The sequence below is a fragment of the Sorex araneus genome, chromosome 4, assembly GCF_027595985.1.
Source record: "Sorex araneus isolate mSorAra2 chromosome 4, mSorAra2.pri, whole genome shotgun sequence".
NCBI classification, from domain to species: domain Eukaryota; kingdom Metazoa; phylum Chordata; class Mammalia; order Eulipotyphla; family Soricidae; genus Sorex; species Sorex araneus.
This window is the reverse complement of record NC_073305.1, coordinates 206,018,808-206,042,795: the sequence shown is the minus strand read 5'-3', so window position 1 is coordinate 206,042,795 and position 23,988 is coordinate 206,018,808. Positions and strand designations below refer to the sequence as shown.

Genomic DNA, 23,988 nt, shown 5'->3' with positions numbered 1-23,988 from the left:
ACGACTCACAAGGGACTTTCAGACCAGAGCGCAGCAGGTGGGCACTTGCCTTGCATGTGGCCCATCTGGGTTTGATCCCTGGCACTACTTACATTCCCTGAGCACCAGGAGTGAGTCCTGGGTACAGAGCCAGGAGAAAGCCCCAAGTATTGCTGGGTGTGCCAAAACAGAACAAAACCCCCACAGGAGTCCAGACTGCGAGCTCCTCTCCTCTCAGTCACACCTGTTCTGCTCTGGATCACTTGGGCAGTCACCACACGGCGTGCCAGGGCACGGAGCCCGGGTGGGTGCATTCAAGGTAATGCCCCACCCCCACTATCTTTATTTCCTCAAGAAAAAACTGTAGGCAGGTTAAGTTAGTTTAAAATTTTATTTTTTTTAATTTTTTTTAATATTTTTATGTAATAAAAAGTAAAAGTCCTTGTCCAACCATCCTCGTGGGGCATCTGTCTGTCTCTCACGCTGATCACTCAAGTTAATGGGGAAGAAAGAACAGGGGGCCCAAGTTTGAGGTTATAAATAATAGAAAATAAAAGATCTTCCGTCTCCAGCGGGGGAATAGATGAGGATGGGAGGGCAAGATGGGGGGATGGGTAGGGGCAGAGCAGGAACCCCCCACCCCCGCTGGACCCCGGCCCCGCCCACTTTGAGGCCCCTCCCATTCAAGGTGCTTGACAGGAATTCCCCAGCTCCCGGGGAGAGGGGGACTGGGAGGCTGGGAATGGTCCGAGCTGCTGGGGGAGAGACATAGATCACTCTTCCCTCCACTCATGGAGGTCTCAGGTCGCGGCCAGGACAATCTTCAGTTCCCCGGGGGGTGGAAGGGGAGCTGCTGGGAGGGATGAGATTGAACTGGTTGGAGGGGAAAGAGAAGAGAGCAGGAGCATTAGAACCCAAGCAGCCGTCCCTTCACACAAAGCCGTCCAGTGGGGGCGGGGCGGGGCGGGGCGTTTGGGGAGGAGCGGTCTCTTCAAGGTGTCTCGGGGCTGTCAGAAGCACAGAGCAATCCTGTTTCCCAGTGGGCCAGTGCCCTTCCTCACGTGCCCAGCTCAGCCCCCCCCAACCCAGCCTGGCCCTGTCTGCTGCGCTGACCTTACCTCGGCTAAGTCAGGAGACAGTCGGGGTCACTGAGAGCTGGGGAGGCAGTGGGGAGGGGGGCTGCTGGATCACAACTGAGCGAGGACGGAGGGAAGCAAAGGACAGAGCCAGGAGCAAGCCCCTGGCGGCGGCGACTGTGGCTTCTGCCCACCCTACATACTTCACAGACAGGTGCAGGTCGGCGGGCGCCCTGTGGGACAGCCCTGCCTCCACGACCCCTCACTCCCCACCCAGAACCCGTGCATCCTGCCCCACCTGCAGCCCATCAGCTCTTCCATGCCAAATTCCCCCAGCTAACGAGAACTCACGAATCCTGTCATCGGCTCCTCCTGGAAATCCAGGCGCCTGGCCAGGCTGCTCACCTTGGGGGTGTCCGATGTAGGGGTAGGGTGAGGGTGTGGAAGCTGACAGTGCAGGCACCCCACTCTGGGGCACCGCGCCTTGGGGGGGGCCCCCATGGCTCTGGGGTGGGTGCAGCAGCATCACCTGGGGCGGGTGGGGAGCCCCAGGGTGAGGGGGCGGGGCTGCTGTGATTCCAGTTTGGACATGGGCCTGCAGAGAACAGAAAGGAGTCGGGAGCACCGAGTTCTGGGACAACAGGAGACCGGGGACCCAGGAGCAGAGCCTGCAGGCTGCCCACGGGCCTTACCTGGGTAACGTGGGCCATGTTGGTGAAGCCGTGGGGCAGCTGCTGGTGGGCATGGATGGCGTACACAGCGGCTGGCTGGGGAAAGCTGCTCTGAGGGGACTGGGCAGAAGGTCCCGGTGGCAGAGAAGGCGGCGTGCCTGTCAGGGCCCCTGGGTGGTACAGATTCTGCTGTGGCTGTCCACTGCCCAGGTGTGGGGCCTGCCCCGCCTGGTGCTGTCAGGGGGAGGGGGGGGAAGGGTAAGTGCCACCCACTTATCTGGTAGCCAGGCCTCCCACCCGCTGACCCTCACCCTCCTGGCTGGGAAGTGCTCCCTTCGCGCCCCCCAGCCACCCACCCCCGTCCCACCACTCCGATCCCCCTCGGCAGGCACCTGGACGGGACTGGGGGCCGCATGCTGGGACTGCGGCTGGCTCCCAGTAGGCGTGGTGGCCGGCTGCGGCTGGTGGGCGTGAAGCTGTGTGGCATGGTGCGGATAGGACTGGTGAACAGTGGCTGAGGAGAAACGGCGGAGAGCGTCAGCGCTGAACGCACACAGGGAGGCACCGCGCCCCACTGCGCACACACACGGGGCACTCACCATAAAGGGCCTGGGGGGTGGGCTGCTCTGCAGAGGGGTACTGAGGAGTGGAGGATGACACAATGGCCTGGGGGTGGCTCCCAGACGTCAGCATGCGGGGACTGCTTTGAAGCATGGGGGCAAACACCGGCTGGAGTAGAGAACAGGCGGTCAGTGTGGCCAAGGGCTTGGGCAACACGCCCCACTGTCCAATGGTCTGTGCCGAGCACTCCCATGGCCCCGGCCCAACTACGCTCAACACTCTTCTCAGTGCATTCCGGGGTGGTTCTGGGCCACACCCGGCTCTGCGCAGGGCCTCCTGGCTGTGCCCTAGGATTCCTGGCAGGCTTGGGGAACCATAATGGGTGCCAGGGATTGATCCCGGGTCACAATGTGCAATACCTGCTGTGCTAGTGCTCCAAAATTTTTCTAAGTGGATTTTAACCTACATTTGTCAGAGAAACAAACAACCCAATGCACTCCAAAGGGGTGGGGTGCGGGCATCCGTGCACCCCCGTAAACCGCCACCCCCACTGTACCCAACAGCGATGCACTCCTGTGCCAGGCCTGAGCTGCCCAGCCCGCAGGCCAGGAGTCACCAGTGGTAGTTCCCAGGTCCAAGCACTGCCTGAGAGGCACCTTCCCGCCTCCCAATTCTCCCAAACAGCAGCCCGGGCTGTGAGGCTGACAGGGTAAGCCTGTCCGCTCTGATCCAGCTCCCTGGCAGAATTCTGTACCCGTTTCCCTACCGGGCCGCGTTACCTGTGAGGGGTAGTGAGCCATGGGCTGCATCATGGCTGGCTGGCCCGGGAACTGCTGTGGGTTGTAGGGGATGTATGAGGAGTAAGGAGTGGCAGCCACCAGAGGTGGGCCGGCTGCGGCGGCCGCCTGCATCATGGGAGGTGCTGAGGCTGGCTGGTGTTGGTCCGAGCGCTGAGGGGGCAGGGAGCCTGGAATGGAGGGAAACAGTGCATAGCCCCAGCTCCTCCTGCCAGCGTGTGCCAGGCAGCTGTCCTCGGACGGGCCTCCCGCCCCCGCTCACCTTTCGCTCCCCGGTACTTGCCCTGCTGCCCAGGCACTGAGTTGGAGACAGGATATGGATACATCTGTGGTGCCTAGGACAGATGAAGCCAAGTCGTTTAACCTCGTCCTGCGGTCTGTCTACCCCAGCGTCTCACTCGGGCTCGCCCAGTGCCCTACCTGAACAGCTGGTCCCATGTGGATCTGAGGTATGTAGGAAATGTACTGGGGACTATACAGTCCACTCTGGCCTGCTGTCAGCACCGGGATGGAGGGAGTTGAATGAGTCCGGGGCCCTGGAGAAGTTGGGGTACTGGTGGATTTATTCTGTAAAAGACCAGAACACACATAAGGTATTTTTTGGTACTCCACTTCCTGCACCTTCAACATTAACAGCATCATGGAGTGCTGTAGGTCACACACATTTCACAGCGTGTCTTGTTCAAACGTCACGTCCCATTCCAGGAAATAAGCACTCAAATGATAAGTGAAAAAACTGAGGCAGAGAGGTTGATGGACTTGTTCAAGACCCGCCTATCAAGTCTCACAGTCTCACAGGTTCAAAACCCTTGCCCGTAGCCACCCCATGCAACACACTTCCCGAGCGAAGTGCCAGCCCCACGGAGAAACCTGTATGGACTAGTCCGACAATTCCCCGTCACCCATCCCCGAGGGGTTTCCTACCAACCATCCCACTCCTATTCCTCCACTTCCACAGTGTCTCCTCTCTCACTCTTCCATCAAATGCTCTCGACCTTTCTCCTTTATGAGAAACAAACCCCATTCTCCATACTTACCACAGAGAGCAGAGGCTTTGTGGGATTAAACTCCTTGGCATTGGGGTTCAACGTCGACTTCTTCACTTGTCTGGGAGAAAAATAAGTCCTCATGGCTTGCCACTCTTCTCCTCTGACACCCGCCCAGTTTCCCCCCAACCCCACTCACTCAGCGACAGGGCCGTCATCCTTGTCATCTCCCTTGATAAGGCCCACGGGGGGGCTGCCAGTTTGGTTTGGACAAGGCGGTGGGGGTTGCTCTGACCCCTCGGTGCCCCCAGCTGACGGCAGAGGGGGCTTGTCCTCCTTCTCGGGCGCGGAGTCCGTCTTGGAGGAGACTGGGGACCCTATAGGCTCTGCAGCCAGCAGACCATCCACCTCCTTCTCCTTCCCTTTGAGCTCTTCCTTTAGGATCCGAGGGGGGAAAGGATCCAGACTGGTCTCAGGGGAACTACTGGGCTGAAGCTAGGAGAGACACAGACAGCATGTTGGCCCACATCCTTCGTCTGCTTCGTTCCCTCATCCTTGCTTGCTTTCTCACTCCCTCCAGCCCTCTGAGTCTATGTTACGTATATAAAGCCCACCCATTACCCCCACTGCTTTATCCTACTAATAACCTACAGTATTCCCCTTTTCTCCTTACCTTAAACTGAGCCCCAAACTTTCTCAGTTCCTCCAACTGAAAGCGTTTTTGTTCGTTCTGCAGGCCAGGGACTATGAGAGAACAGGGAAAAGTGAAAAATGAACAAACATACATTTCCCCCTCAAAGCAAGCTATAGTTCAAGCAGCCCACAGAACACAGTAAATAGTGAATTTTCAAAATTCCTATGAAATATTAAGAATAACAAAAGGTTGATAGAAGGGCTGCCAGGAAGACAGCTCAGAGGGTTAGGGCCTGAACACACAGTTCAGTAGGAAACTTGTCTGTCTTAATGTGGACAATCCAGGTTCAATCCCCAGCACCACTTATGATCCTTCTTGTACACCCAACAGTGATCCACGAGCACAGAGCCAGGAATAAGACCTCAGTATCGTTAGTCGTTCAAAAAAGAAAACAAAACAGAACACATGTTCTGAACGCAAAAGAAAAAAATCACCCCTCAGATCCCTTGCACCATTTAGCCCCTGAGCACCAAGCAAGGAGCAGCCCACCACAGAAAGTGTGGGGCGAGGGACGGACGAGTGTGGGAGAGATAGTACAACAGGTAAGGAGTTTGCTTTGCACATGGCCGACCTGGGTTCAATCTCTGGCTTCACATATGGTCCCTCAAGCACCGCCAGGAGCCAGGAGCAAGTTATCTCCTGAGTGCAGAGCCAGGAGTGACTCCTAAGAATTGTCAGGTGTAGCTCCAAGACAAAAAACCAAAAGAACAGGGGGAGAGAGGGTTGGCAAGACATTGGATTCCCGGGCCGGGAGCTAACAGAGCAGTTGAGATACTTGTCTTGCACACAGTAGACTGAATTCAATACCCAGAGCCACAATTCACTCACTGAGCATGGCCTTAAGTGACCCCCAAGCATTGAAAGTTATCCCTGAGAGCTGCTGGGTGTGCCCCAAGAACAAAAACAAATTTTTTTTTTTTTTTTTTTTTGCTTTTTGGGTCTCACCCGGTGATGCACAGCGGTTACTCCTGGCTTTGCACTCAGGAGTTACTCCTGGCAGTGCTCAGGGGACCATATGGGATGCTGGGGATCGAACCCAGGTCGGCCGCATGCAAGGCAAACGCCCTACCTGCTGTGCTATTGCTCCAGCCCCAACAAAAACAAATTTAAGTTGCTTGTCTTTCACATGGCCAACCCGGACCCAATCCCTGACATCCCATAAGGTCCACCAAGCACAAGGAATGATCCGAGTGCAGAGGCACCCAAGCAACTGCCAGGTAGGAACAAACCTGGAGCCCCTGCAACCAAAGACTGTGCCTGTTTCCCAGTCCAGCACTTCTGTCCCAAGTTCAACACCATGTACGAGCTGACACGGTCCTCCAGTAACTACCAGGAGTAATAAACCCTGAGAACCCGAGCTCAGAGCTCGGAGCAGTCCCCGAGTCAGTATGACCCAAAACCAAAACTAAAACACTAAAACACAGAAGCAAACGGACACTATACCAAGGAGAAAAAAGACAGCTTACCTTTGCCAGCTATCCGGGGCAACTCCTGGGACTCCAGAGTCCTTCCAGGCTCCTTGGCCGGTAGTTCTTTCACTAAACAAGAGAAGACAGCTGAAGAGCCCGTCCGGAACCACACTGCCCACAACCTGGCATCCTCCAGTGCTTACCATCTGCGGGGGCCAGCGAGATCTTTGGAGAAGCTGGGGAAATGGCACCGACTCCAGGATCCACAATGGATGTTGTCACAGGGATGGAAGCCGACGAGGTTGGTACTGCTGAGCCAATGGGTGGCTCAGGACATGAAGCCGAGATTGGGGCAGGGGCAGCAGACTTGGGCGAACGAGGTGGGTATATCCGGCCCACTGGAAGAAAAGGGAGAGCTGTACGATGGTTACTGCTGGCCAGTAAGCAACAGGTACACAGAAGACTTACTCGAGTAGCAAAGTTTACCCTCCCCTTTTTTTGTGGTGTCAGGGACTGGACCCTGACACACTACAGGCAAGGCAAACCCTCCATCAACACCTTTAAACCCTCTACTGTTTGTTTCGGGGCCACACCTCAGGCTCTCAAAGCTCACACGTGGTAGGGCAAAGGGAACCATACGCAGTCCCGGGGATCAAACCTAAAGTTGGCCACGAGCAAGGCAAGAGCCTTACAGATTGTCATTTCTCTCCAACAACTGCACCCTTTTGGGGAGAAGAGTGTTTGGGGACCGCACCCAGCAATGCTCATTACACAGGATGCCCGGATGGAACCCAGGTCAGCCATGGGCAAGGGAAACACCTTACTATCTCTCTGGCTCCACTTGACCCTATTTTTTTTTTGGGGGGGGGGCTTTTTGGGTCACACCCGGCGATGCACAGGGGTCACTCCTGGCTCATGCACTCAGAAGTCACCCCTGGCGGTGCTCAGGGGACCATATGGGATGCTGGGATTTGAACCTGGGTCGGCTACGTGCAAGGCAAACGCCCTACCTGCTGTGCTATCACTCCAGCCCCACTTCACCCTATTTTTATATACAATTTTTATATCGCAAATCTATAGGCACACACACACAGGACAACACTCCTTGGAGCACCATGGATGACTGGAGTGCCTAGAGGAGCAGTCATTAGCTGCAACTCCAATTAAAAAAGAAAACTGAGAAGCAGGAGAGGTAGGACAGAGGAGGGCGCTTGCCGCCAGCAGTCAACCCAGGTGTGATCCCCAACATCCCATGTGGACCCGGAACACCACCAGATGTGACCCAAAAACAGGAAAAGAATTTCCCCCTATTACTTCTCTTCTCTTAAAATACTGACAACTCATTTAAACAGAAGACCGCGGGTAGGGCATTTGCCTTGCACGCGGCCAACCCGGGTTCGATTCCCAGCATCCCATTATGGTCCCCTGAGCACTGCCAGGAATGATTCCTGAGTACAGAGCCAGGAGTAACCCCTGCACATCACCAGGTGTGACCCAAAAAGAAAAAAACAAAACAAAAAACAGTTGGCAGTTGAGTAGGAGTGGGGGGAGGGGTGCAGATAGGACAGCAGGGTAGGGCACTCGACTTGCACATAGCAGCCCACCCAGGTTCAATCCCCACCACCTTATCTAGTCTCCTGAGCTTTGCAAAGAGTAATCCCAATTACTGTTGTCACAGAGATGGAAGCCAACAAGGTTGGTACTGCTGAGCCAATGGGTGGCTCAGGACATGAATGAAGCTGAGATTGGGGCAGGGGCGGCAGACTTAAAATACTGACAGGAGTGAAGAGGATCATCAGGTATGACAAAAAAAAAAAAAAAAAAGATGGGGACAAATGAAAAGCAAACAGGTACATCCCTGCACACTGTTGGGTATCTAACTCCCAAGTTAGATCCGCAGTGCCCTATATGCTTCCCCAAGCACTGCACTCAGGAGTAATTCCAGGAGTAAGGCCGAGAATAGCTAAGTGTGGCCCCCAAAACAAGAGGGCAGCGGCGGGGGGTGAGGGAGGCTGTGCGGAAGGGAAACTGGAGACATTGGTGGTGGGAAATGTGTACTGGTGAAAGAACAAGGTGTTGGAACATTGTATGACTGGAACCCAATCATGAACAACTTTGTAACTGCATACACCTCACTATGGTCCAAAACAAAATATTCACAGAAAAAAAACATCCTAACTAATGTCAGCTGTAAGCACTGGTAATTACTGTTCATATACAATCTTCTTCCTTTGAATTGGGTCGTTTTAAGAAACTGATCGGCACAGCATTTTATGTTTACAACTCTGCTTCATTTTATACACTGTTAATACAAAGACTGAAAAATAAAAATGCATTAAAAATCCCCCCAGGGGCTGGAGCTACAGTCCAGGACAGGGTGTTTGCCTTGCACCAGCGGGCATGGGCTTGGACCCTAGCATCCCATATAGTTCCCTGAGCACTGCCAGGAGTAATTCCCGAGTGCAGAACCAGGAGTACTCCCTGAGCACTGCCGGGTGTGACCCAAAAATCTAAAACCAAATTAACAAATCCTTTCCACCTCCAAAAGCAATCAGAAGCAAGCCAAAGAAAGCCCCTGGATTGCTCAACTAAAGCTTCATGAGAGAAAATGAAAAATTCTTTGCAAAATAATCATAAATTCAAACGCTTTTAGGGGCTGGAGTGATAGCACAGTGGGTAGGGCGTTTGCCTTGCACACGGCTGACCTGGGTTCAATTCCCAGCATCCCATATGGTCCCCTGAGCACGGCCAGGGGTAATTCCGGAGTGCAGAGCCAGGAGCGACCCCTGAGCATCACTGGGTGTGACCCAAAAAGAAAAAAAAAAAAAACACCCAAATCAAACCCTTTTAATTTTCTTATTGTGGAAGGATCCCATCCTGACATTCCAACAAGGGACATATTTACAAACTCCTACCCGTCACCTCAGAGAACACTGAAGTTTACCTGCAGGAGGCGGTGGGACGGCCGCTTCTCCAGAAGGCCTGCTGCCGGGGGAAGACAGTGTCTTGGCACCTCGCAGAGGCCGCTGTGCCTTCGGAGACATGCGGGAAGGGCCTGTGTGTAATGTTTAAGGTGGAAATTATGAAGGAAAAGATAGCACCTGCTAATGCATAACCACAAAGTGTTATCCTTTCATCACCCCACCGAAATCCTTCCACTTATCCTCCCTAGTTCCTGAGACCCCCCGCCCCTCGGCGGAAGTCAGCGTTGCAACTCACCTCCATTGATACCCCGCGATTCCGATCCTGGGCCGGGACTGCTGTTGTCGAGATGGTGAGGCCCACGGGGTGGCAAGGAGCTAAGGCCAGGCCTGCCACCCCGAGAACTGCTGCATCGAACTCCTCCCCTGGGACCTTCCCGGACTCGCTGGGGGAGAGGGATGTACTTTCCCTCCCTAGGGGAGAGAGTTCGAAGGTTAGGCATAAACTCACACGTTCCGTTTCTGTTTGGGGGCTACGCATGGTGGTCCTCAGGGGTTACTCCTGGCTGTGCTCAGGAGCTGCTGCTAGAGGAGCTCACAGAACCAGACAGTACCGGGTGTCACACCAAGGCCTGCAGTTTGCAGAGTACTTGCTCACTGAACAGTCACTACAGCCCCCAAAACCCACACTGGACAAGACAAAGGACCCCTTCCCCGGTCCACCTCCTAGCTGAAGGTGTGGCCAGAGAAGAGCAGATGCCTTCTGTGTAGGTCCTGGGTCCAATATCCAGTTTTGGGGAAGGGAGCTGGCAGTGTCCACCTCTTGTCCCAACCTACCCCTCCTACTACCTGGTATTTCACACTACCCCAGAAGATCATTCCTGAAATGTTTTATGGCTACAGACTTACGGTCTTGGTAGGGTCAACCCTGAGCCGACCACCCTAACTACACTCCACTAGCCTCCGGGGTGATGAGAATCATGAGAATCATGGAGCTGGAGAGAGAACAGTCAGGTGCAGTGCTTGCGTCGCATATGGGGCAATCCGGGTTGGATCCCTGGCACTGCATACGTAAGACCTGGGATCAGACTTGGGGCTCCTCTATACCAAGCACGAGGCCCAACCAGTGCTACCTCCCCAGACCAGTACAACTTTCCCAAGTTAAAAACCGTGAGTGGGGCCGGAGCGATAGCACAGCGGGTAGGGCGTTTGCCTTGCACGTGGCCGACCTGGGTTCGATCCCCGGCGATGGTCCATATGGTCCCCCGAGCACTGCCAGGAGTAATTCCTGAGTGCAAAGCCAGGAGTAACCCCTGAGCATCGCTGGGTGTGACCCAAACAGAAAAAAAAAAAAAAAAAAAAAAAAAAAAAAACCGTGAGTGGTAGTACAGCCGGTGGCGTCTTGCCTTGCACATGGCCAACCAGGCTCAATCTGTAGCATACCATATGGTTCCCTGAGTACCACCTGGAGTAATTCCTAAGCCCAGAGCTAGGAGTAACCCCTGAGCATTGCTGGATGTGGCCCCAAAACCAAAAACTAAAAATTATGTATAGGGCCAGAAAGAACAGCGAGTAAGGTGCTTGTCTACATGCAGCAGACCCAGGTTTGATCCCAGACATCCCCTACTGTCCCCCTGAACACCTCAAGGAGTGGTCTCTGAGCACAAGAATAAACTCTAAGAACCACAGTGTCCCATAAATACTTCTGTAAGCTTTGATAAGCTGCACACAGAACAGGCAAAGAATAACATATCAAAATTCGGGGGGAAAAAAAAACAAACTAAATTCCTTTATTTTGGGGAAATTAAAGTTAATCACCCAAACCTCAATATTTGGTAACTACTTTTTTTTTTTTTTTTTGCTTTTTGGGTCACACCTGGCAATGCACAGGGGTTACTCCTGGCTCTGCACTCAGGAATTACCCCTGGCAGTGCTCAGGGGACCATATGGGGTGCTGGGAATCGAACCCGGGTCGGCCGAGTAGAAGGCAAACGCCCTCCCTGCTGTGCTATCGCTCCAGGCCCAGTAACTACATTTTAACCCCAAGCTCATAGGACAATGGCTTCTGTACACACAGGAGTGCACAAAAGTTCCTAGACACTCCCCCCTCCCAAATGAAAACAAAAGGAAACAGCTCCCAGGGCCCCGCTGCCCCTGCCCTCACCTGGCCGCCAGGCTGGGGCTCTCCCGCCCGGAGCCCTGCCGCTGCACCGCGCTGTGTTTCTCCTCCTCAGTGCGCCCATCGTCGTTCTCCATGGCAATCCGCAGGCGATACTGGGGGCTGGACTCAATCTCTCGGGCTAGCTGGGCCGCACGCAGCTCCCGCTGACGAAACTCTTCCGAGTTGTCTTTCTCTAAGGGCACCCTGAGAGGGCCACCACAAACCAAAGTCATCCCAATGCCAGGGAGGAAAAAGAAAATTTTCCTTTCGTCCAATCACTGGGAGATATTTAACCCCTTTCAACAACTTAGCACAGATTTAATGGGAAGACCAGAATGGGAAAGGGAAAACTAGACAGTTAAAAGGATGAACGTTAATCCTCCACCCAGAGAGTTTTGGGGACCCCACACTTCAAGTTGCACCCCCTGCCATGTACTGAGACACTCACGTGTAAGAAGAGAGACTGCTGTCATAAGTGGTCTTTACACCGTAATTCTCCTCATTGAACTTGAACATTTCATTGGGGTCCCATCCATTGGACTAGGGAAAAGGAGGAATGTCTTAATACTTGTTACACAAGTAGGGAAATGACCAACAATCTGTCATTTTTATCAAGTTGAAAACATTTTTAAAATCCGACCAAGGGCGTGGATTCAAGTAAAAATGAAAATTAAAATAAAATCCGACCAAATCAGGCCAGAAAAATAGTACAGCAGGTACTTGCCTTGCATACAGCCCACCCATTTTTTTTTTTCCTTTCTTGGGTCACACCTGGCGATGCACAGGGGTTACTCTGTCCTGGTTCTACACTCAGGAATTATTCCTGGCGGTGCTCAGGGGACCATATGGGATGCTGGGATTCGAACCTGGGTCGGCCGCGTGCAAGGTAAACGCCCTACCCGCTGTGCTATCGCTCCAGCCCAGCCCACCCATTTTTGATTCCCGAACTCTGCTGGATGTAGGTCCCCCCTCAAAATAAAATCTTACCAAACCAGAAGCAGAGAGGAAGAGTGTTGGTGCAAGTAACAAGTACTACAAACTACAGCATCAGCGCCAATGACAAACAAAACTAATGTTAAGACCCAACAAATGAAAGGGCTGAGCAATAGCAGAGCAGGAAGAATGTCTGCCTTGCGTGTGGCCAGCCAGGCACCCCATATTGTTCCCAGAATCCGCCAAAAGCATTCCTGAATAACCAGGAGTTAAGTCCTAAGCACAGCTGGGTGTTGCCCCAAAATGAACAAAAACAAGACTAACAAATGATTTCCAGGTTTATGGAAGAGAAATTCTGGCACATCTGCACAATGGTTCAAGTTCTAAAAATTCAAAAAGGCGCTACATATATATTGTTTAGAATTTGCTGTCTCTTTGTTCATTTTTTTGTAGTACCAATAATCAAACTAGAGCCTCACACACAAGTTTTCTGCCACTGAGCTACATTCCCTGCCTATCTTTGTGGTGACAAGGACTTAAGAGGCCTCAACCATTTGAAGCATTTGTACTATCACAAAGCCGTATCCCAGTCCCAAAGCACTAAACTGTAAAATAACGCCACCGGTGAGGATGTTATTCTATCCTCAACCTGGAAATACGCGTGTGAATGTACAGAGAAATATAAAGATGGTCCAGAGAGGCAGCAGGTATAGTGCTAACTATGCACATGGCTAACCTGAGTTTGATGCCGGCACCCTATTTAGTCACCACCCTACATACAGTTGCCGAGCCTACCAAGAGTGATCCCTGAACGCAAAGCCAAGGAGTTAGCTCCGAGCACAGCTGGGCATGCACCCCAACCACCCCTCTCCCCAAAAAACCCTCCAGTAGTAATTAAAAAGCAATGACTATATCCATGCACAAACATGTAAAATTCAACAAGTAAAATTTTTGTGTAAATTCAGCATATTAAAGCAGGGGCCAGAGAGAACATACAGCAAGTAGGGCACTGGCCTTGCATATGCCTGACCTAGGCTCGATCCCCCACGCCACAAACGGTCCCCTGACCATAACAACCAATAACCCAACTTTTCTTGATGCACTCACTCATGAGAAACGTTAAAGGTATCAAAGGCATCAAAGTAGGTGCTTTGCGAAAGGAAATGTCTACACAGTACTCAATCTTGCTTACAATTATTAAGTTGAAAGAAAAATATAGAGGCCTTGGTATTTTTGTTACTTTCTATACCCCTCTCATCTGGAAGAACTGCCATTAAGAGGAAATAAGGAAATAGTGAAGGGCTGGAGAGGTAGTATACGGGCAAGGCACTTGCCCTGCATACGGCGAGATCCGATCCCCAGCATCCCCTATGGTACACTTCTAGCTCAAAGCCAGAAGCAAGCTCCGAGTACTGCTGAGTGTGGAGAGCTTAACCACCCCCCACCCCCGGAAAACAGTGAAGGCATTTCCTCTCTCCCCAGAGCAACTCCTGGTTCCAACATCAAAATGTCAACAGCCATAGTCTGGCAGCGGCTCCTCAGTTCCAGGCTCGGGGCAAAGGCTGAACACGTACCATGTCAGACTCCAGGTCGTAGTCATCACTGTTGCTGTCGCCGCCCTCCCAGCGCTGAAGCACCTTCTCTTTATGCTCTCCATTCACTTTGGAGTTCATGGCAATGGCTGAATCAGTGAACTTGTCTGCAGGCACAGAATTGAACATTAACAATTAGGTATTATTTCACATTAGTTTCCAGCACCTTCTTACTAGCTGGCTCAGGAGCAAAAAGTAATTTGTGTTCTTCTGTGTGAGATGGTGGAGGGAGCTGCACCGCAAAGAACATCATGTAACAGCTCAAAAGGAGCAAAGAGTTGCAAACAAAGGACATTAAAAAGAAATCACAATATTATGTTGAGATTATCCCACTGTGTATGACCTAACAAGGAGGAAAAACCCAACCATCATCCTTTGAAAAAGTAATACGGTAGAAAGGTGCCCTCCATTCAGACAGAGTAAATCTGAAAAGTACCTTTAGTAGCATAATTGAAGTCAACGTTTCGAAAGTGAACAAGCATGACGTCACTTGGCTTAAACACCATGGTGTCTACAATGTCTTCCCGACGAGGGCCACCTGCTGGCTCAGATGCCTTCCGGTGCACAGCGTCTACTGCTAGTTCAAACTACAAAAGTACAGTTTTTCAACAGTCAACGGTCAGTATCAAAAAATATGAAGGCAAAAATATGATTTCCTGGGGCTGAAGCGATAGCATAGCGGGTAGGGCGTTTGCCTTGCATGTGGCTGACCCGGGTTCGATTCCCAGCATCCCATAGGGTCCCCTGAGCACTGCCAGGAGTGGTTCCTGAGTGCAGAGCCAGGAGCAACCCCTGTGCATCGCCACGTGTGACCCAAAAAAGAAAAAAAATATATATGATTTCCCAACATCACTCTCTCATGTGCACTGTCTTCTCCATGTGAGCCAGAAAATTAAGCAAAAGTCCCAAACTTCTAAATTCATACTTTTAAAGAAGCATTAAAAGCTTTTTACTCTTGGGCCGGAGGGATGGCACAGCGGGTAGGGCGTTTGCCTTGCACGCGGCCGACCCGGGTTCGATCCCCGGCATCCCATATGGTCCCCCAAGCACCGCCAAGAATAGTTCCTGAGTGCAAAGCCAGGAGTAACCCCTGAGCATCGCTGGGTGTGACCCAAAACGGAAAAAAAAAAAAAGAAAAAAGAAAAAAGCTTTTTACTCTTTTTTAAGTCTGTTTTTGGGCCACACCCAGTGGTGCTCAGGAACCACTCCTGGCGGGCTTGAGGGACCACATGGGGTGCCAGGGATGAACTCCAAGTCAGCCACATGCCAGGAAAGTGCCCGACTGGCTACATTGTAGCTCCAGCCCCAAGTCAAGCTCTCTCTTAACACTTCTTCCTTTTTCTCTCCACTCACATCTAAGTTTCTTTTTTCTTTTAAGAAAAACTATTTTGAGGGATCAAAGATACAGTACAGCAGGTAGGGCCCTAGCCTTTCACGTGGTCCAACTAGATTCGATCCCTAACATCCCATGTGGTCCCCCAGCAAGTCCAGGAGTAGGCCCTGAGCATCACCAGGTGTGCACACAAAACTATTCTGCTTCACTAAAAAAAAAATTTAATGGGGGGCTGGGGCGATAGCACAGAGGGGTAGGGTGTTTGCCTTGCACGTGGCCAACCCGGGTTCAAATTCCAGCATCCCATATGGTCCCCTCAGCACCACCAAGGGTAATTCTCTTTCCACGCAACTCCAAGAATAAGCTAAGTTCAGTATACCAACCTTAGAGCTGAGAGTCTTGAAGATACCTTCATAGGTGGTACCGTTTTTCACCTTCACATCACAAGTAGAGCCCTGGGGTAGAAAGGAAGTTAGCTATGACTTCAGCTAAGCAAGGGACTGAGCTCCTCAGAACAACTGAAGGCCATCTACTCACCACCACAGCTGTGAGAAAATGCAGCATCCTGGAATTGTTGTAGACACCCTCAAACACCTGTCAACACAGAGGGAGAAATAGTCAACTCCTCACCTTCAACTTATAGAAACACAATCCTATGCCCTCGAATGGACGGAGTGCTCTGCCTTTCTGATTATTTCTGGGTTGGGGGCCACATCTGGCTGTGTTCAGGGATCACTACTGGCACTGCTTGGAGGACCCACATGGGCAGCTGGAAAAAAAAGGGGGTGGATCGTGTGCAAGGCGAGCAACTACCTACTATACTATCCAGCCCCTCTGACTGTTTTTGTAAACAATCTGCCCTATTCTCACATAACAATCTTTCGGGTGAGATAGGGGGTAAGCACTCACCGGTGACTGGGGGGGTCCCTTTCCAGTGCTTTGTCCCCTAAAAGAGAAGGAAACAAAAAAAAAAAAAACTAGTTATTTTGCCCAATTCCCTTTGTTGTGGCGTTTCAAAGGTGACAGTAACCTAGAACCACCACTATGCCGGGATGCCGATTTAGGTCAGAAACCCATCAAGCAAGACTTCCAAATGCTCATAAAAGAAAAAAAGGAGTAGGCATTAAAAAACAGCACACACACACACACACACACCGCCACCAAATGCCAATAAAACAACTTCAACCCACAAGGGTCGTCAGCCGCTTTAAAGAGCCGATTCAAAATGGTCCTCTTACTTTGCACCGCGACAGGACTTCATGCTTCCAACAAACCAACGGCACAATACTCAATAATCTTTAACACACCCCGGAGGTACAAGCACAGACCCGGATCTACCCAGCTTTGACGGATCACCCCCCAAACGGACGAGAACAATCATTTTCAGCAGCCTAGGCCGGCGCCCCGGGAGGACGGGGCTCCCTCTCCAGCCAGCCCCCCCACCCCCGCTCCCCGACCTATGCCTGTTACCCACTCCGGAGGAGAGGGCGGCGTCGGGGTCAACAATCACCCGGTAACCCAGATCTCGGCCGGCTGATGTAACCGGCAGTTGCGGAGGGCGCAGAGGGGGCCGTTGGCGGGGCTGGGGGTCAGCGCAGCCGCAAAAGCCTTCCCACCCGGAGGCCTCGCCCGGTCTGCGCCTGCGCACTCGGGCCCGCGGGCCTCTTCCAAGTGCCCCCCTCCCACGGCCGAAGCCCACTGCGCCTGCGTGTGCCGCCGCTCCGCAGCCCTACGGGGCGTCCTCCGCGCCGCCGCGACCCCGGGAAAAGCCCTCCACGCACGCCCCCTGCCCGCGCCGAGTGTTACCCGGGGCTCCCGAGCGCTCGGGTCATGAGACCGGCACCGGCGCGCACGCACAGGAAGGGCGCGCGCGCGCGCGCAGAGGGCTCCCGGGCCGCAGTGCTCGCGGCCGGCCCCGCTTCCGCCCCCCGCCCGCGCCGCTCCCCTCCTACTGGCCGGGCCGCGAAGGGGGAGGCAGCGCCCCGCTCCCAAGTCCCTCCCTCCCCATTGGCCCAACTGTGGGCCGCGCGCCCCCCTCCATTGGCTACGGCCGGGGACCCCTTCCCGCAGCTGACTCCCCATTGGCTGAAGCCGGGGACCGCGAGACCCTTCGTGGTAATGGAGCCGGGGACCCCGATCACCTCCTCGCCCCCCCATTCCTCGTTCCGACGGCGCCGGCGGGATGCACCCCGCCGGCCCCCAGCCCCGGGCCCCGCGCCCCGCGCCCGCGCCGGGCCCCTTCCCCGGGCGGTGGGAAGCCGAGGGGCCCCACCCCCCGCCCCCGCCCCGCTCCCCTCGAGGCGGCCGCCCGGGGCCCTCCCTGCTCACCTGGCGCTGCCGATGGCCGCGGCCCCCGGCCGGTCCTGGTGCGGCGGCGGCGGCGGCGGCGCCAGGAGCGCGTCGGGGCCGCGGCGGAGCCCGCTCCCGGCGGCGGCGGCAGGCCCCAGGCAGGGCGGCGCGGCCGCGGGGGGCCCGGGGGGCGCCGCGGCGGGGGCCAGGGGCCCCGGGAGGCCGCCGTTGGGCGGGCTGGTGCCCCCGGGGGGCCGGCGGGCCACGGCCTGTGGCGCGGGGAGCGGCGGCTGGGGCTGGGAGGTCTGTTGTGGCGGCTGAGGCTTCAACATGATGGCAGCGTCCGGAAGGGAGTCGGGGAGGGAGGGAGCGCGGCGGCCGGGGCCGGGCCCCCGCTCGGGGAGCGCGGGAAGCGAGGGGGATCGGCAGGCCGGGGACCCGCCGTTGGCGGGCGGGCGGGGGGAGCCCCGCGGGGTCGGGGGCGGCGAGCTCAGGCGCGGCGCGAGGCAGCGCCGCGAGGCGGAAGGGGAGGGGGTCTCGCGGGCCGGAGCGGAGCGAGAGGGCGCGAGCCGGGCTGGCGCGCGTGCGCGGCGCGGCGGGGCGGGGCGGGCGGCGCGCGCGCGCGCGCGGGCGGCGCGGGGGGAGGGGCGCGGGAAGAAAGGCAGGGGCGCCGGGGCACTCGGGGCCTCCGCGGGCGCAGCAGCCCGGGCGGCCGCGGTCGCTTCACAATGAGCGTGCGAGGCGCGGGGGGAGGAGCCGGGCGCCGGGAAGGAAGGGCCGGCCGCCCCGCCCAGGCCGCGGGCGGCGCGCCGGGATGCCTCCGCAGCGGTGAGGTGTCGCCGCGCAAGGACGTGCAGTGCTTCCGCCGCCCGGCGCCCGTGGGCGGGGTCTGGGCGCCAAAAAATCCCGGGGCGCGCCCGGGGCGGGCGGGGAGCCGGGGGTCGCGTGGAGAGTAGCGCGGGTCTCCGCCGTCCGAGCGGGCCGAATCCGGCGGGGCCCGGGGAGGAGCTGGGGGGTGTGGTTTGAGCCTCCCCCGGGGTGAGGGCTGTCCCCCCGGGAGCCTCCTTGGCCGCCGGCAGCGCCCGCGGCCTGCTCCTGGAGCCGCCTCCCTGCCCTTAGTAGCAGGAGTGCTCTTTGCTGCTCGCGGGGCCGGCATCCACCCAGGTTTCAGGCATCCCATGCGTGCATTTTTCTTTTCGGGCCCGTGATTATTTTATTTTATTTTTTGGTTTGGGGGCCACGCCTCTGGTGCTCCATGCTTAACTCCTGCCTGTGCTCGAGGGGAACTTAAGACTTCAGCCCCTTGGGCCAGAGGGGTAGAACAGCGGGCAGGGCTCTTGCCTTGCACATGGCCGACCAGGGTTCCACCTCTGACACCCCATCGGATCCTCCGAGCCCCACCAGGAGTTAGCCTTGAGCGCAGAGTCAGGAGTAAGCCCTGAGCATAGCTGGGTGTGACCCCAGAACTTAAAATGCTGTTTTGGGTACTGGAGAGGTAATACAGGGTTTTAGACGCTTTCCTTACATCCTGCCGACCCAGCAACCCTGATGGTCCCCTGAGCCCCACCAACGGTTGGTCCTTGAGTACCACCAGGTGTAGCTGGAAAGCAATGAAACAACCTTCCTCCAGAAAAAGAATAAGAAAAGAGACTGCAGCCTCTTAATTAAACCTAAATGACTTTCTTCTAGCCCTGAAATGAATCTTGAAGTTGTGTTAACAAAGGAATTGCCTAAGGGAGCTGGAGAGATAGCACAGCGGGTAGGGCGTTTGCACTGCATGCAGCCGACGCAGTTCGATTCCCAGCATCCCATGTTGTTCCCTGAGCACCGCCAGGGGTAATTCCTGAGTGCTGAGCCAGAAGTAACCCCTTTGCATCGCTGGGTGTGACCCAAAAAGCAAAAAAGTAAAAAGGGATTGCCTAAAGGTACAAGTTCCCAAGACTGGTTCAAAATCTAATGCCCTAAACCTCACAATGAGGTAGCCTTCCTGCAAAATAGCTGGGCATTAGGACTTCAGGCTGTTTAAAACTAATTAAACCACTAACTGCCCTCAAGTAGTTCAAACTGGAGGTAAGATCTAGGGCGTTTGCCTTGTAAGCAGCCGACCCAGGTTCGATTCCCAGCATCCCATATGGTCCTCTGGGCACCGCCAGGTGTGACCTGAGCATTGCCGGGTGTGACCCAAAAAGCAAAAAAAAAAAAAAACCAAAACATCTATTACATGAAGCTCAGAGCTCAAGGAGCAGATAGGAAAGCAGCATTGGGAGAAAAGGGTATCTAGGTTGGGCAATAGGATATGACCAAGTAATAAAATTTAAGCACTGGGCCACAGCATCAGTCCTGTGGGTAGGGTGCTTGCCTTCTAGGTGGCCAACCAAGGTTCCATCCCTGGCAACCCATTTGTTGCCCACGAGCCCTGCTAGAAGTGATCCCTATCTGCAGAGCCAGGAGTAAGCCCTGAACCACTCTGGGTGTGGCCCAAAAACAACAACCAAAACGCCCCACCATGGTTGGAGCATAAAATTAAGGAGGGAGGAGGTTTTGCAAACCAAGATTGGGCCAGGGACCAGATTTGTCTTGTTTTGATTTTGGACCACACCAGGTAAAAATGGAAAAAAGCATTGGGAGCCTTTTACAGAAAAAGACGAGTTTTGCTTTTTCTCTTGACAATACCAGAACATCGAACCTTTGGTCCTGGGTCAGCGAGAGAGCATTGAGGGTAGGGTGCTTGCCTTGCATGTAGCCTACCAGGGTTCGATCCCTGGCACCCAGGATAGTTCTCTGAGCTTAGAGCTAGAAGTAAGCCCTAAGCAAAACCAAAAAAGCTGTGTCCTCAGATGTGGGAGGCCAGTACCCTGCCACTAGGTTACACATCCCCACACCTCAGATTCACATTTTTCTTTATTTTTTTTTTGCCCCCCCCTTTTTTTTGGTTTGGGGCCACACCCAGCAGTGCTCAGGGCACCATATGGGGATGCTGGGGATCTAACTGGATTGGCCTCCTCCGAGAAAGGAGAAGGCAAATGCCCTACCCAAGGTACTATTGCTCTGGCCCCAGGATTTGCATTTTAAAGGACTTTGTTCTCTGGAGAATGGCCTGGCTCATTATTAGTCCCAGTGAGTCCCAGTATCTTTCCCATCCCTTCAAGACAAATATGCACACAAGTAGCTAAAAGTCTCTTACCCAGGGGGAGAAACTATTCCTAATCCACCTCGAGTGTGCCAGGCTCCCTTCCTGTGCTTGACAGCAGTTTCCCCCACGATTCTCACAGCGTTTAGTTCTGTCTTCCCGCTGGCATCAGCTCCCTCCCTGTTAGGATCTTGTCTTCTGCCGGTCACCCTCTCTGCATTCCTGGCACACCAGGCTGTCCATGGGGGATAGTGTTCGAAGACCAGGTGTGGTGAAGGCCTAAATAGACGCACTGGAGCTTCAGGGGTTACGGTGTTTGCCTTAGATGTGGCTCAGTCCTGGTGCTGGTGAACACCATTGGGAGTGACTCCCAAAACCCTGACAACCGCTGGGTTGGCACCCCCAAAAAATAACAGACCACCTCTCTCCCTGGCCTTACCTGTATCCCTGGTGCCTTGCCACCTCTCCGGCCTCATTATGGGTATTCCTCTCCCACCCACTTTCTGATCTCCCAGAGTCTTAAAAGGTTTAACCCCGTTAAACTCTCATTTGCGGGGATACTGCAGCGGGGAGGGTGTTTGCCTTGCACACGGCAGACCCAGGTTCGATCCCTGGCATCCCTTGTGTTCCCCTGAGCGCCACCAGGAGTAACTTCTGAATGCAGAGCCAGGAGTAACCCCTGAGCATTGCCGGATGTGACTCCAAAAGCCAAAATATAAACTCCGTTCCCACAACATGCCTTGTCCTCCTCCACGGCTCTTCCATATGTTTCTTCTCCTGCTTGCCTCCTTCTGACATTGACTCCCCTCGAGCCCGTTTCTTGCAATGGCAGGGCCCGTGCTGCCTGCCTCCATGCTCCCTGGGGATGGCACTCTTTTCAGCTGTGCGGGAACACATCTGGCTGCAGCGCTCCACAAAGAGCACACGTTTTGTTGCAGCGCCAGGGGTCCCACAGGGCAGTGACTCCAGGCCTCTGCTCAAGGCATGTGGAGTGGAATAAGGGGATCAAACTTGCAGGGTCCCGAGATAAACAGCAACAACGCCTGCTTTCCAAGCAGTGTCCTCGGTGTTACCCAGATATGCCAAGGGAGATCCCTGTAACTCAGGGACCCGCCCTCTCTGCAGCCGCCAGAAGGAAATATGTGACTTCTGGCACACGACTAGTCAAGTTTGTGAGAGATGGGTCAGTGAGTGAGTACAGGAGCTGAGTTTGATCTCCAGCACCACCTGGTCTTCTGGAAGTAACTCCCCAATAAATAAGTTACTTGGTGCCCCCAGAACTATAGAGAATAAATCTCTCTCTCTTTTTTTTTTTTGGCTTTTGGGGTCACACCCAGCGATGCGCAGGGATTACTCTTGGCTTTGCACTCAGGAATTACTCCTGGCGGTGCTCAGGGGACTATATGGGGTTCTGAGAATCGAACTTGGGTCGGCCGCGTGCAAGGCAAATGCCCTACCCACTGTGCTACCGCTCCAGCCCCATAATCTCTTAATTATATATACTGAATATCCACAGACTCTGGTAAATTAGCTGAGCATATGCCTTAGGTATATCCTAGTGGTCACTGCAGTCTGTCCAAGTCAGGTGCAATCTCAGTGAGACTCAGTGATACCAAGGCTGACTTACTCATGCAAAACAATGAGGCCATGAACTTCGTCCTATATTGAGTCCCTCCCCAACTAGAAAGTTTCTCTTCCTATTTCCTTTCTCTTCTACTTTCCAATAAAGTATGTCCCTTTCTACCTATGTCAAAAAAAAGGAAAAGAAAAACACAACATCGAGCTATATTCCTCATTAAGATATGTCATGAGATTCCACTTTTAGGTGCCTACTCACAGAACACAAACACTAATTCAAAAACTATATACTTTCTTGCATTCATTTAGAGGATTCTTTACGATAGCCAAGATAAAGAAATAACCTAAGTGCCCAGGAACAGATGCGGATGTGATACACACACACACATGCACACCCCTCACACAGCCAATGGGATACTTCATCATCACCATCATCATCATCATCATCATCATCATCATCATCATCATCATCCCGTTGATCGTCGAATTTCTCGAGCGGTCTCAGTAACGTCTCCATTTGTCCTAGCCCTGAGATTTTAGAAGCCTCTCTCTACTTGTCCATCCCAACTAGGGAGGCTCTTTCAGGGTCAGGGGAATGAGACCCAGCATTGTTACTGGTTTTGGCATATGAATACACCATGGGGAGTTTGCGAGGCTCTCCCTTGTGGGCAGGAAACTCTCAGTAGCTTGCCAGGCTCTCCCAGAGGAAGAAGTAGGCTCTAAGATGTCATGCGGCCGCGAATTGAATACTGTTTAGTTGTCCAAAAGGATGAAATCTTGCCATTTGCAACAGCTTGGCTGGAACTGAAGGGATTGGACTAAGCAAAGTAAATTGGCCAGGGGCTGACGCGATAGCACAGCGGGCAGGGTTTTTGCCTTGCACGCGACAGACCCGGGTTCGATTCCCAGCATCCCATATGGTCCCTGAGCACTGCCAAGAGTAATTCCTGAATGCATGAGCCAGGAGTAACCCCTGTGCATTGCTGGGTGTGACCCAAAAAGAAAAAAAAAAGTTGGCCAAAAAAAGACATAGTTTCAGTCATATAAATTATAATGAAACAAAGCAAAAAAACAGGCAAAACCAAATCAGGATAAAACCTTGGCAAAACAGGTTACCAGAATGGGTAAAAAGCAAAAGGCAGAGGGGACCCCATCCAGTGAACTGTGATAGAGGGCATTTGTACCCCAGTGGTGGGTGGAGTGGGGAAACAAATATACTTTTTCTCTTTTTTTTAATTTCTTTTCTTTAGTTTTTGGATCACACTCAGAAATGCTCAGGACTTACTCCTGACTCTGCACTCCAGAATTACTCCTGGCAGAACTTGTGGGACATATGGGATGCTGGGGACTGCACCAGGGTCGGGCGCATGCAAGATGTGTGTCCTACCCGCTGTACTATCTCTCCAAGCCCACAAACATACGCTGAATGGATTTCAATAACATACACAATGTTGAAAACCAAAGCTCGGGGCCGGGGTGATAGTACAGCGGGCAGGGCATTTGCCTTGCACACGGCTGACCTGGGTTCAATCCCCGGCATCCCATATGGTCCCCCAAGCACTGCCAGGAGTAACCCCTGAGCATCGCTGGGTAGGGCCCAAAAAGCAAAAAAAAAAAAAAAAAAAAAAAAGATTTTAATGTGGTTGTTGCTGCTGGTTGAGACTCTCATGATGATGAGGGCTGACTCAGCTATGTCCCAGCCTCTGAGGACAAGCACGGCTGGCTTCATCAGGACTGGGACAATCCCCAAGAAGAGGCAGCATGGGGATCAGAGAGAGCACAGGGATTAAGGTGCTCGTGCATGCAGCCAACCCCAGTGTGGTCCTCAATGTCGCACAGGTCCCTCCCGAAGCATTGCCAGGAGTAGCACTGTTGTCC

At 53.8% G+C, this 23,988-nt stretch overlaps 1 protein-coding gene across 12 annotated transcripts; it reads right to left on the bottom strand.

The window, feature by feature from the left end:
* Positions 1-351: 351 nt before the first annotated feature.
* On the bottom strand, positions 352-17,977 carry ATXN2L (ataxin 2 like). Of its 12 annotated transcripts, XM_055135375.1 has the most exons (24): positions 17,442-17,977; positions 16,023-16,059; positions 15,651-15,707; positions 15,497-15,568; positions 14,217-14,367; positions 13,763-13,887; positions 11,704-11,795; positions 11,259-11,459; positions 9,393-9,568; positions 9,118-9,228; positions 6,377-6,589; positions 6,231-6,302; positions 4,744-4,814; positions 4,270-4,565; positions 4,122-4,191; positions 3,505-3,651; positions 3,347-3,419; positions 3,067-3,254; positions 2,326-2,455; positions 2,119-2,240; positions 1,748-1,960; positions 1,407-1,650; positions 1,098-1,257; positions 352-852 (listed from the first exon to the last, which is right to left on the bottom strand). In XM_055135375.1, the coding sequence occupies exons 1-23, from the start codon at positions 17,732-17,734 to the stop codon at positions 1,103-1,105; spliced, it is 3,309 nt and encodes a 1,102-aa protein (XP_054991350.1). In that variant the 5' UTR covers positions 17,735-17,977; the 3' UTR covers positions 352-852; positions 1,098-1,102. The 12 variants fall into 12 exon arrangements, with proteins under 12 accessions (XP_054991350.1, XP_054991349.1, XP_054991354.1 ...); XM_055135374.1 differs by having other exon boundaries at positions 352-1,257; XM_055135379.1 differs by lacking the exon at positions 1,098-1,257 and having other exon boundaries at positions 17,442-17,976.
* Positions 17,978-23,988: the final 6,011 nt, after the last annotated feature.

What these genes read in the sequence shown, in the direction of transcription:
- ATXN2L (XM_055135374.1), bottom strand. Translation starts at nt 17,734, where the DNA reads ATGTTGAAGCCTCAGCCGCCACAACAGACCTCCCAGCCCCAGCCGCCG. An exon ending in CTTCAATTATGCTACTAAAG is followed by an intron (nt 13,888 to 14,216) that starts GTACTTTTCAGA and finishes CTGTGCCTGCAG; the next exon opens with ACAAGTTCACTGATTCAGCC. An exon ending in CGGCCCCCAGTCCCGTCCAG is followed by an intron (nt 1,961 to 2,118) that starts GTGCCTGCCGAG and finishes TCCCCCTGACAG; the next exon opens with CACCAGGCGGGGCAGGCCCC.